Below are 12,541 nucleotides of genomic sequence, written 5' to 3'. Positions count from 1 at the left end.
AGCCTGGAGCTAAGTGCTATGTGAAGCCTAATACAGACATTAGGTTTCCCCTCTGGATCCTCATGACTTTAGTGGTCCTCTTCATGTAGCGCCACTATCGGGTTCACATTTTTGGCTTTTTTGGAACATTTCACAAAGCTATAAGTTGGCTTGCCATGAAATTGATTTATTGATTAATTTCTCTTAAGATATATCGTCATATCTTCAAAAATATCTCTGTCTGTTCGTCTAATACTTTGATTAATGACCAAATACCTGCAAAAATACTCAGCTGTACTTAGTGTTTAGTGCAGGTGAGCAACTATAAGATTGCAGAACAAGATAAACATGTCTGATAAACATCAACATGGTATACTATATTTTTGATAAATAAATGTAGCTTGACGTGTCAGCTTCACAGTTCATTAGGAAAAAGAGAACGTCCTTTATCTCTGTTCCTCTCTTCTGTTATTCCTCTGGCCTTGTACTGTTTCTCTATTGATCTTCAGACCACATTTACATCTTCATGCTGAATACTAAAGTCAGATTTACTTTATATCACATGTTCTTCTAAGATTAGCACCACACACATACCAATGCCAACTGATTGCTTTGTCACAAGATGTGAAAACAGACTTTTGTGTCTGCTTGTCCTTCAAGCTGTCATCGGCTCAGGCAATTTGTTGTTGTCTCTAAAATTATGGAATTTGTTGGAGCGATTTTGAATAAGCCATGCTGATGAATACCGAGTGAAGCTTCCACATGCACCTCTCATGGATGTTGGGATGTGGTTTTCTGTGTAGTTTGATCTCTCTTTCTCCCTGTCACTTTTCTTTCCTTCAGTCTATATCTAACAGCTCCCTTTCACTCGCTCACATGCACATACTCGGCTCCACAGTGGCATGAAATCTCATCCCGCCCATCAACAGGTGCGGCCGGGCTGAGATTGAACATGTGTCATCGGGTGCGGCACGGAGATGACAGGGCATCTATCACGGCACCTCGTCGCCCCCCCCCCCCCAGGTGCTCTGGCTCATCGCCCCTGACATCCAACAGCAGTGCAGAAGTCTTATTCTGACAAGAAAAATACTTGACAAAGGATCTGTTCTCAGAGGAAAGATCAGCCATTTTTCCGTCCCCCTTAAAAGAAACAAATCCACAGTTTGAATAAGTTGCATACTTTCCCGCCTCTGACACAACATCAGAGGCAGCGCTGAGACAGATATCATCCCGTTTCTCCCCCGAGTTATGTGTCACAACTCTCCTTTGAGCACTTGTGTTTCTGTTTTCATGATGTCTGCACAACTCCTTTGGGATTTATAAAAGTCAGAGTCATTTAGGAGGACCTCTTGGTGCAGTTATGAATTTAAGAAGCTATAGGTGGCTCGTTAGTTCCCTGCTTTAGTTTTTTTTAAGTAGCTCTCTCCTCTAGTTAACATAAAGGGCCTTGAAAACCAGGAAATAATATGTTAAGTAAGACAGTGTTATGCTAAATGATTGGTTTGTCGCTTAATAGTGATTCAAGTTATTATATAAATGAAATAACTTTAATTAAAGAAACATGAGAGGAACTCCTTTCATTATTGAATAAAACTTTTATTGGCCCGAGGGAATTTTATTTGATATGTAAAAACCATACACCAGCATAGATTACAGAACATAATATCCTCTAAAGACATCATTTGTAAGCATGGTTTGGGAAATTAAGGTGGACTTTCTCCCTCCTAGAAATGTCATTCAGTTCGACAAAAAGGCCTTATTTGAAGCCATTTACTTCTTCTTCTGGGTTTGGTTTGCTGAGCACACAAGCTTTAGTTTCAAACAGTTAAACACGGTGACAAATGGAAAGCCGGTGCAGAACAGCAGGAGACTTCTTGTTCAGAGCAGCTCACATTTTAAAATCCATTGCTTGAGGGATATTACTCTGTGTTCCTGACCCCAACCTTTAAATACGTTGTGTTAGCCTCATCAGCGGCTCGGCTCGAGGGCTGGAAATGTCAGGAAACTGGTCATTCCCCCACTTTGGACCAGACTGAAAGTTTTCAACGGCTATTTGGTAATTAGGCATTAAGATAAATGTATTTTTCATTTAGCCTCCGATCAGTTCACTGACTATATCCAGTGTATTCTCTATACAAATATTTCAGTTGTACCAGTTCTGCAAATCATTTAATTAGCAGTAATCTGATCGATTTGGACAGATTGGGATGAGGTGTCCAGTGTAAATACATTAGCTTGATTTTTTAAGTGAGAGGAAGTCCCGTCTTTAATTACCTCAGCCTCGTAGGTAATTGTTGTCTGGCTGGGGATTTGAACCGGCAGCCTGGAGGTCTCAGAGTGGTCTCTGCAGGCTTTTAGGTTGTCAGATCTTGTTTCATTAACGTAACAAATAGCTGCTCTGCACCCCGAGTCTCTCACTTACAAGACAGAGTGCTACAGCAGGGACCACAGCCTTTTCCACAAAATTACCTTCAGCCTAAAAATAGACCACCGCATCGCACACACACATATTCGCAGACACACATGCACACACACATACATACACACACACACACACCCACACACACACACACACACACACACACACACACACACACACACACACACACACACCCACACACACACACACACATATATACACAGAGGCTGAGACAAACGCAGTAAACGTGCATTGATATTGTGTATATGTACACATAAGGGACTACAATGTGACAGAATGGGAGTCTCTCTGCGTCTTCTCATCATGCTTGGCCCACCCTCTAATTATTGAGTGGGTTTTCTGTCTCCCAGCTGTGCATGACTCCCAGTGCTGCTGCCAGTCCATACACACACTCTGCAGCCGTCACACCACATCTCAAATTATAAAAGCTGTGTGTGTGTGTGTGTGTGTGTGTGTGTGTGTGTGTGTGTGTGTGTGTGTGTGTGTGTGTGTGTGTGTGTGTGTGTGTGTGTGTGTGTGTGTGTGTGTGTGTGTGTGTGTGTGTGTGTGTGTGTGTGTGTGTGTGTGTGTGTGTGTGTGTGTGTGTGTGTGTGTGTGATAAAGGATGGTGTAATGAGATTTCATGAATATTGTGTTTCCTGGCTGTACACACAAACACAATAACAATGCACAGGAATGTCATGGTTTTCTGAGTGGCAATATAAATGTCTTTAATGTGCATACAGAAAGATGATTTGATGTCGGTGCCTCACATGTTGTACATTTATTTAAGTGGCAGAATTATAGCTCAGTGTGCTGGAACAGTAAACGCCTCACACTGTTTAAACCCCTCAGCTGGGCAGGTTATCTAACATATTTATCTCTCACTATTATTCATGCTGATTGGGAAGACAAATGTTCTGCTGAGCCTTCTGTTATTGCTGTGCGTTTCCTAGTCCATAAGAGTCAAATCCTTATTTTTCTTTTATATGGCATCATTATTTCAGTTTATATTTCGCTAATGTGGTGAGTTCATTAAATTGAAATGTGCTTTACACATCCACAAGTTTTACACAATTCACAGACTTGGAAAACTGGGGCCTAATTGGCGTTTTTGCTCGGAGCCAACCAAGTACTCAAATCCAGCCCGGCTCTCACCCAATGTTTGCTCGGCACAAGATAGGTGTTTTTGTGCTCAAACGGTATTTAACAAATATGCAAAACCCCTTAAAAGTAATTGTAACAATAGTTCAGCTCATTATGGGACTATGGTACAATTACTTTTAAGCGGTGGATCAATATCTTGACAACTACAGTATGTGTTGGGTAGACACTTTTTAAACCTAAACTTATGTTAGTAATAAACTCAGCCTTATTATGCTGTTTGGAGTTTCCCCTGTCCTGTAGTGTGTCATGTAGGTTTGTGTGCATGTAAATGGTTGTCAAAAGCTAAAATCCCCAAGTCTGGTTTCAGACAGAGGGTGAAAAGAGGTGCTGCAGCACAGGCAGTATGAGAATAATTAAGAGCTTTTTGAGCATGTAAACATGTCACAGTAGAGGCAGAAAATACAGATATGAACATAAAAATGCTAATAAAATGTCCTTTTTATGTACTTTATATATTTCTTCTAGAACTAGTCCTGCCATTGGATAACAACCTTGAGTATACTGATTTAAAACACCATAAGCTTTAATTCTGCAGTGACAACATATCTCCTTTAGATGAGCTGAATCTAAAGGACACAACATTTACTCGCTATTTTTGAGGACAAACTGTTTCCCCTTTTTCCGTCTCAACTCTTGACTTTATTTATCCAGAACAAGTTGCCTCTCCAATGCCGAGCTTTCAACGAACGCACTAAGACCTTCATAACTGGTCGCTGCTCGGTACTCTAAAATAATTTGGAGTTATCGCCTCACTCTTTTTGATTGTAGTCGTTCGGGTAAACTGCCCAGACTCTGAGGCAGGTGTCTGGCTGTGTGGCACTCAAACCATTGAACTGTGAGTCACAATTCCACCTCTTCTAACCTCCTACCTGATGACCAGACTTTGTCAATGTCTGGCAAACGTCAAGGCAGCCATTGCTGGCAGTGGAAAATTGTCTGTACTCAAATAATGGCTATAATTAAGTAACAACTGGGGCAGAAAAAAGGTAGGAGAGAGAAAAGATAATGATAGTGTGCGTGTGTGAGGGTCCATTCAGTGAGGGCTTAGTCCGACTGAATGAGGTGCAGGTGAGGCTCAGACGGACTGTTCCCAAATGTAATTTACTGCAGCGCTAATTATCCACATATCCTCTTAAATTAATCTGACTTTTTCAACATTTATATATTGTTAACCTTTACCTACCTGTACCTCCTCACGTGTATGTCATTTCTTTACAAAAAGACAAACGAATGTCTTATGTTTTGGTCCCAGTATTATTTAATGATAGTTCTGCTACCGAGAGAATACATTTTTCTTGTTAAATGTTTAATCAACCAAGCTCTGAAAAAACGAATGGTAACGAGCCACACAGCTATGCCACTTAGCAATTAGATGTGTTCAATGTAATGTTTAGTTAGCTGAATAATTGACACGCTAGCAGGATACAAACACAGAGCTGATTGATAAGAAGCAAAATTATTATTAGATGAAATTGTGCGATGATAGCAGCCATGGCTGAGGACTTTCTTTCTTTCTTTTTTTCTCACATCTTATGAAAGCCTCTCCACCTGTTGTTGTGTTTCAGGGCTCCCGGTCCAGTGGCAGGGTGCACAGCTTTGGGAAGAGAGAGCAGGCCATCAAAAGAAATCCCAACGTCCCCGTGGTGGTCCGAGGATGGCTCTACAAACAGGTCAGGACACACACACACACACACACACACACACACACACACACACACACACACACACACACACACACACACACACACACACACACACACACGGAAACATTCTTGCATACACACAAACAGACAACATTTTTAAAGGTAGATTGGTGTTTTTGTGATATTGCACAACCGTTTTTATATCTACAAATAAATAAATAAATTGATTATAACACTTTATAATTGCAAAAGACAGAGAAAGATCCCTGTCTCCTCTCCCGAAAGCCCTGGGTAACATCTTTAAATGTTGATTTTTGTCCAAGACCTTTAGTTTACAGTGACATACAACAGATACATTTTCACATTTGAAGGAATGAGTGAACAATGACTCTAAATGGTTAATTGACCAAATAGTTGCGGTTTATGAGTTCATTTGGTGTTGAGTTGCCCGTGTCTCTTTAAAACACGATATGGATGAGTTCCAGCTCCTTAAATCTTCCTCCAGTGGCCTACTTTAATATGTTCTTGATTTATGTATTTTACGTTGGCAGTACAGAGCGCCTGCTGTTGATCACAGACAGGCTATTACTACACACTCTGAGTATTTGGAGTTACTTAAAATATCTGTCGTTGGCATCGTCCCACTGGAAAACATTTGGCTTCAGTACAAGACACACAGTGAGTGATGTCACTGTGAAGACATTATACTTTAATGAACACACACACACACACACACACACACACACACACACACACACACACACACACACACACACACACACACACACACACACACACACACACACACACACACACACACACACACACACACACAGTATGTGCAGCGCAATTATACTTTAATTAAAAAACACTTTTACATGCTGTCAGGAACACACGCACATCCACATAAATATATGCATTTATTGGCATGCCCCTCAGGCAGCAACTTTTTCTCTTAAAGGGGTTTTATACATGTTATATACAGTAGTTCTTTATGCATGTAAATGATCTGCAAAGGCTAAAATCCCATTTTTCCCTCCAGAGGGGGTTCACAGGGAGTATGATACAAATAAAGAGCTTTTTGAACATTAAAGCATGGAGACATGTCACAGTAGAGACACTAAATATTGATATGGACCTCAACATGAGCCTCTTTAATTATCAGTTTGAGACATGTGGCTGGTTGTTTATTTTTAGATAGTTAACGCCCTCTAAACTCGTAGTAAGCGCAGTACTAATGTTACAGGAGAATACAAAACACTCTGGAAGTTACACAGAAGCTAAAGTTTGGTTTATACAAGACCCACTTTTTATTGCACTAAATAGGATCAATAAACTATTAGTATTCTGTAGCCCACCAATGTTATAATCCAATCATTTTTATTACATTAAAACATATAATTTAAATAAAAATATATGGTATTGATGCAGTTTTGAACATTATTCAAATTGAAAACTTTTATATATATATTTATTTTTCTTGCGTTGGATGAACAATTTGTGGACTGCGGAACCATAATGTGTTTTTCTCATTTTGGTAAGAGTGCTCTTATCCAGAACTACATGTTGTCCTCAGCTAAAATTAGATCAAATATAACAAAACTTAAGTGAATCCCATAAATCAATGGGTACTAACAAAATAAGAACAAATCATGTGTACGAACAAAAAAAAGAAGCTGATTTTCTCTTGTATCTCTTCTTGCATAACGCCTGTTATCACAGACAGACAGACAGACAGACAGACAGACAGACAGACAGACAGACAGACAGACAGACAGACAGACAGACAGACACAGGCAGACAGACAGACAGACAGGCAGACACACACACACACAGACACACAGACACACACACACACACACACACAGACACACACACACACAGACACGCAGACAGACAGACAGACAGACAGACAGACAGACAGACAGACAGACAGACAGACAGACAGACAGACAGACAGACAGACAGACAGACAGACAGACAGACAGACAGACACAGGCAGACAGGCAGACAGGCAGACAGACAGACAGACACACAGACACACAGACACACACACACACAGACACACACACACACACACAGACACGCAGACAGGCAGGCAGACAGACAGACAGACAGACAGACAGACACAGACACACACACACACACAGACACACAGAGACAGGCAGACAGACAGGCAGACAGACAGACAGACAGACAGACAGACAGACAGACAGACAGACAGACAGACAGACAGACAGACAGACAGACAGACACAGACAGACACAGACAGACAGACAGACAGACAGACAGACAGACACAGACAGACAGACACAGACAGACACACAGACACACAGACACACACACACACACACACACACACACACACACACACACACACACACACACACACACACAGACACACACACAGACACACACACACACACACACACACACACACACACACACACACACACAGAGACAGACAGACAGACAGACAGACAGACAGACAGACAGACAGACAGACAGACAGACAGACAGACAGACAGACAGACAGACAGACAGACAGCATGTGTGTGTGTACATTTCCTCCCTTCTGGATCTGCTCTCCTCTTCAAACAGAAGCATTTTCATCCGGGCGAGGCAACATGAAAGACAAAGCAGGCAGTAAAGTAGCCGTGTCAGACCCAGCGAGCCGCACAACGAGGACAAATGATCCCTCTCTTCACCTCGCTCATATCCACCTCACTTTTCCTTTCATTACTCCTTATGTGTCCTCTGTCCCTCACTACTCTTCTCTGTCTCTAACTCTCCCTTCTCATTAAACCCCTCTCTGTATTTAAGATGTCTGTCTACTCTTTCTTGTTATCTCGTCCACTTTATCTCATTATTCATTCATTAATAACTCACACTCTTTATTCCCTTTTCTCTCTCTGCAGGACAGCTCTGGGATGCGTCTCTGGAAGAGGAAGTGGTTCGTCTTGGCTGATTTCTGTCTGTTCTATTACAAAGGTAAATATTTTTAAGGAGGTTTTTCGGTGTAATGTCGCTTGGACCCTGGAGAAAATGGTTGAAGTAACAGTTTGTTCCAACACCCTGCCTCCTTGGGTTTTTTTTACACTCTTCAAAGATCATAGGAAAGGATGAAATAACAAAAATCTACTTGAAATGTAACACTCAGGTTTCTATTGGCTAGCGCTCCAACACATCGTACGGGATAGGCTAAGGGGCGGGACATCTCTAAGCGGTTGACCAATCACAACAGAGCCGGCCAGCTAACCAATCAGAGCAGACTGGGCTCTGGTTTCAGACAGAGGGTGAACAGAGGTGCTGCAGCACAGGCAGTATGAGCAAAATAAATAACCTTTTGAACATTAGAGCATGGAGACATGTCCCAGTAGAGACACTACATACTAATTAGCAAAAATAAGTCCTCTTTAAATTAAGACAGTGTTATATTGTATTCTGCCGGTGTCTCACTGGTGTTATATTATCTATTTAAAGGTGGGGTAGGTAATTTTAGAGAAACCAGCTCGAGCGCTAGAATTTGAAAATACACAGCCGGAAAAAATCTGCCACTTCCTTACAGAGCCCCTCCTCCAACACACACGAACGTGCACATGACCAATGAGCGCACGAGATAAGTTTGTGCACAGATGGAAGGCTGACAGGCAGGTAGGCCATCCAGTTACTTTAGCCGGGCCGGCTCAGATGATTGGTCGTGCTTTTTACAGCGCCACTGCTTCCACAGATGACATTTTTTTATGGATTTTTTGTCACACCACTTCAGATATTAATTGCTATCGGGATGTTAAGAGCATTCCATGGAATATAACAACAAGTGTATCTCGAGCCGGTTTCTCAAACTTACCTACCCCACCTTTAAGACTTAGCTAAACAAATGTAGTGTCTTAGAAAAACATCTTCTTTTAAAAGGTTATTTTATCGAACATTAGACATAGATATATTGATATATGTTCTCATCTTTCAAATGGAAAAATGTGAAAATACAGACCAGTGAAAAAATAAGAGTCTTTGAAGAATAAGATATACAGTAAATCTGACAGCTTTCAACAAAAAAGCGTTTGGACAGAGTTCAAACGCTTGAATTGCATTTTGATGGTACTGGATTTGAAGTGAACTGCTGCTGACAAAAGCGCCAGAGACTGAATCTGTGCTGGCTTTAAACTGATCTCTCAGCGTGCTGCAGCTCAAACACATGCAGAGAAACGGACACACTCTCCATCACACACTCCATCAACAGCAGTCTTTATCTGTTGCTCCACGCCTTTCTGTTTCCTCTAAAGTCTCTCAACAGAACCAGGGGACGCTCCTCCTTATTCATGCCTCAGAGGATCAAATCAATCCTGTGTCGTTCCCTTCTCCCTCAGTTCAAAGGTTTCTGCTCTCTACATAAACGTTTATTTTTACACAAACAGCCAACGCTCCTGTCAGGGCTGTTGAGGTCATGTCCTTGATAGATTATTTTAGGGAAATGTGGGATTTGTAGTAGCGTGTGGGGACATTTTAAAACCGAGAAATACTTTTTTTAAAGACAAATAAATATGGACAAAGAAAAACATTAAGAATAATTCATTTCAGGATGCGTGGCAGAAAGAACATTTAACTTGATGTATACAATTAAAACTTCAATTGATGGGATCGATGGACAGAAAATGAGTTGACCATTTCAATGTTATAGTTTGACTTATTATTCAAGTTATAAAGGCACAAATGATTGGATTTAAGCCTCTCAAATGTAAATAAATAATCCTCTTCCCAAGTTTTTATAACAGTTTTATCTGGATTTCGGACTGTAAAACAAGAATTTGGATACTAAAATGGGTCGTTTCATTATTTTAAATACAAAACACTACATTTAATGTGCAGATTAACCACTAATAACGAACGTTTCTGTTGAAGCTCTGAACAAAATATGTCATTGGTCAACACTTTTTAAGTAGGGCTGTCTGTCTTGGGGGACTTTGTATATCATTTGTAAAACACAATTTGACAGCACAGTACAGTATACAGAAACCTCTATCTTCACACTCAACTTCTATAAGGAAACAACTTGAACAGGGGACAAAAAGTGACGCATTCTGTTTGTTATCTAGCTTCACTTGTCACAGCACAGTGTGGTCTGCTGAATGTATGTTTGTGTGTATCTTTGTGTGTGTATGTTTGTGTGTGTGAGAGACAGTCTATGCAGAGCAGATAAAAAGACCTCACCCTGTCAACCACCATTAGGGAATGTCTCCTCCAAAGGCCCTTGAATTATTTTTAAACAATTGCCCCTTTAATCCACAGAGCTGCCTTATCACCTCTCAGCCAAACACACACACACACACACGCGCACATATTTTCATCCTCTTACTACATTTTGTATGACCTGCTAAGCATTGCGTACACACACATCGCATTCTAGCGTCCTGTCAAGATGTTCAGAAAACAAATAAAAGCAGATATTTATTCATATACGCGTGAAATAATTGCCATATGACATTTGTGTGTGTGTGTGTGTGTGTGTGTGTGTGTGTGTGTGTGTGTGTGTGTGTGTGTGTGTGTGTGTGTGTGTGTGTGTGTGTGTGTGTGTGTGTGTGTGTGTGTGTGTGTGTGTGTGTGTGTGTGTGTGTGTGTGTGTGTGTGTGTGTGTGTGTGTGTGTGTGTGTGTGTTTGTAAGGTCCTTTTTGAGTTTAAGACCATTAAAGTAAGGATGTTTTGGAAGGGCAGGACATTTTTAGTAGTCTTTTCTTGAGGGAAAGGTTAAGGTGAAAGGTTGAGGACTGCATTATAACAATGTGAGTCCTTACAAATACAGAAGGACAAGTATATGTGTGTGTGTGTGTGTGTGTGTGTGTGTGTGTGTGTGTGTGTTGACAATGATCTCAGCATGTGAATCGGATGGAGCAGAGGAATGGCGGCCGGCTGCCAGTTGGAGCAGACCTGCTTTAACACTTGTGGTCATTCACTGTTTTGGCACCACACGGCGGTTTGAATGACGGCATGCGGGTGTGTTTATGAGAGTGTTATGATACTGATGGCAGGCAGCGATGAAATTAGTAGGTGATGACTGATATTTAATCTCTTGCTCTTTCCTTTCCTCCATATCTCTCTCGCTCCTTGTCTCACCTTCCTCACCCTGGATATCTTCTCCCTCTTTCTCCCCCGTTACTCCCTCCCTCCCTCTCTCTCTCCCCCTCTCTCTCTCTCCAGACAGCAGAGAGGAGTCGGTGCTCGGCAGTATTCCTCTGCCCAGCTATGTCATTTCACCCGTGGGAGCTGAGGACCACATCAGCCGCAAGTATGCCTTCAAGGTACGCCAGTCTTTTTCCTACAGAGTTGTTCGTGCTGACTAACATCTTTAAATCTCTTTCTCTGGCGTTGTTATTTTTTCGTTTGCAGTGTGTGTAGCCACCTATGTTTCCGCTTGTGGGTGTAAAACAAAAACAGTCAAGGAACGATTCCCTATGTAGAAGAAATGCAACGAAGATTGATTTTCATTAAGTCAGGAGAAATCATTCGATCAACAAAACCTGTAATCTTAAAATGAAAAAATTAAATTAGAACTGTTTCTTTTAAACTCACAATCAGACAGTTGCTGTAAAATCTTATGTCACCCACAGCATGTGTATCCAAAGTGATCGAAACACTAACAGGATTCTTCTACACATGGAAACAATGCAAAGCATGCGAGGCTAGCTGCACACTTCAAAGTGGCATTGTACTGTTTACGTTATGGAACATGAAGCATCAATTAAGTCCAACTTCAAAGGACTTTGGAAACATTTTAAATACTACGTTTTTGTTTGCACTCTTGGCACATATGCTAAAACTGTATCACTAGTGCTATTTAAAGCGCTCTTGATGTGGATAATTATTAGTAATATTAGATGTTACCTTCCAATAGAAAACCTACTTCCTCTTTACAACTTAATGCTCCCATAACACCTGTTGATTCACTGTGTGTGGACCAGCAGGTTTATAGGCACGCAACTATTCCCTTTTTTTTAACAAATATTTCATGGTGTGCCATTGAACACATGTTTTTGTTGAAGCCTATTAGAAAAGTGTCTCACAGCTATGACTGCATGTAATTGAGGTTGTAAGCCGTAAACAAGCATGTACAATTGCTGTAAAATAGATTTTTATATCATTGCTTTTACAGCCCTGCCTAAAATTAGGAAAACCTCTCTAATGATTTTTGGAATGCTCGTTAAATAGATAAATCTCTTCCGACATAACGCTGCCTACCAGCCGCCCCTCAGCTTTGAGCAGCACTCAGCACCTGTTGTGTTGAAGTCTATTACCGCCAAATGTCTGTCAGTGGCTTTATTGAGACGGAAAGCTCGTC

General features: G+C 41.1%; 1 protein-coding gene across 6 annotated transcripts in view; it reads left to right on the top strand.

Annotated features, from left to right (window-relative positions):
• Nucleotides 1-12,541, top strand: part of LOC307038646 (pleckstrin homology domain-containing family A member 7-like) — a 168,434-nt gene that overhangs the window by 112,834 nt on the left and 43,059 nt on the right. For all 6 annotated transcript variants that reach the window (XM_079680210.1, XM_079680208.1, XM_079680209.1 and 3 more), the window contains 3 exons: nucleotides 5,131-5,235; nucleotides 8,127-8,199; nucleotides 11,404-11,504. In XM_079680210.1, coding sequence (XP_079536336.1) covers nucleotides 5,131-5,235; nucleotides 8,127-8,199; nucleotides 11,404-11,504 — 279 coding nt within the window. The remainder of the gene's footprint in view (nucleotides 1-5,130; nucleotides 5,236-8,126; nucleotides 8,200-11,403; nucleotides 11,505-12,541) is intronic.

Source organism: Notothenia rossii (genome assembly GCF_949606895.1).
Source record: "Notothenia rossii genome assembly, chromosome: 5".
In the NCBI taxonomy this organism is placed as follows: Eukaryota; Metazoa; Chordata; class Actinopteri; order Perciformes; family Nototheniidae; genus Notothenia; species Notothenia rossii.
Note: the sequence above shows the minus strand (reverse complement) of the source record. Positions and strands in the feature narration are given on the sequence as shown.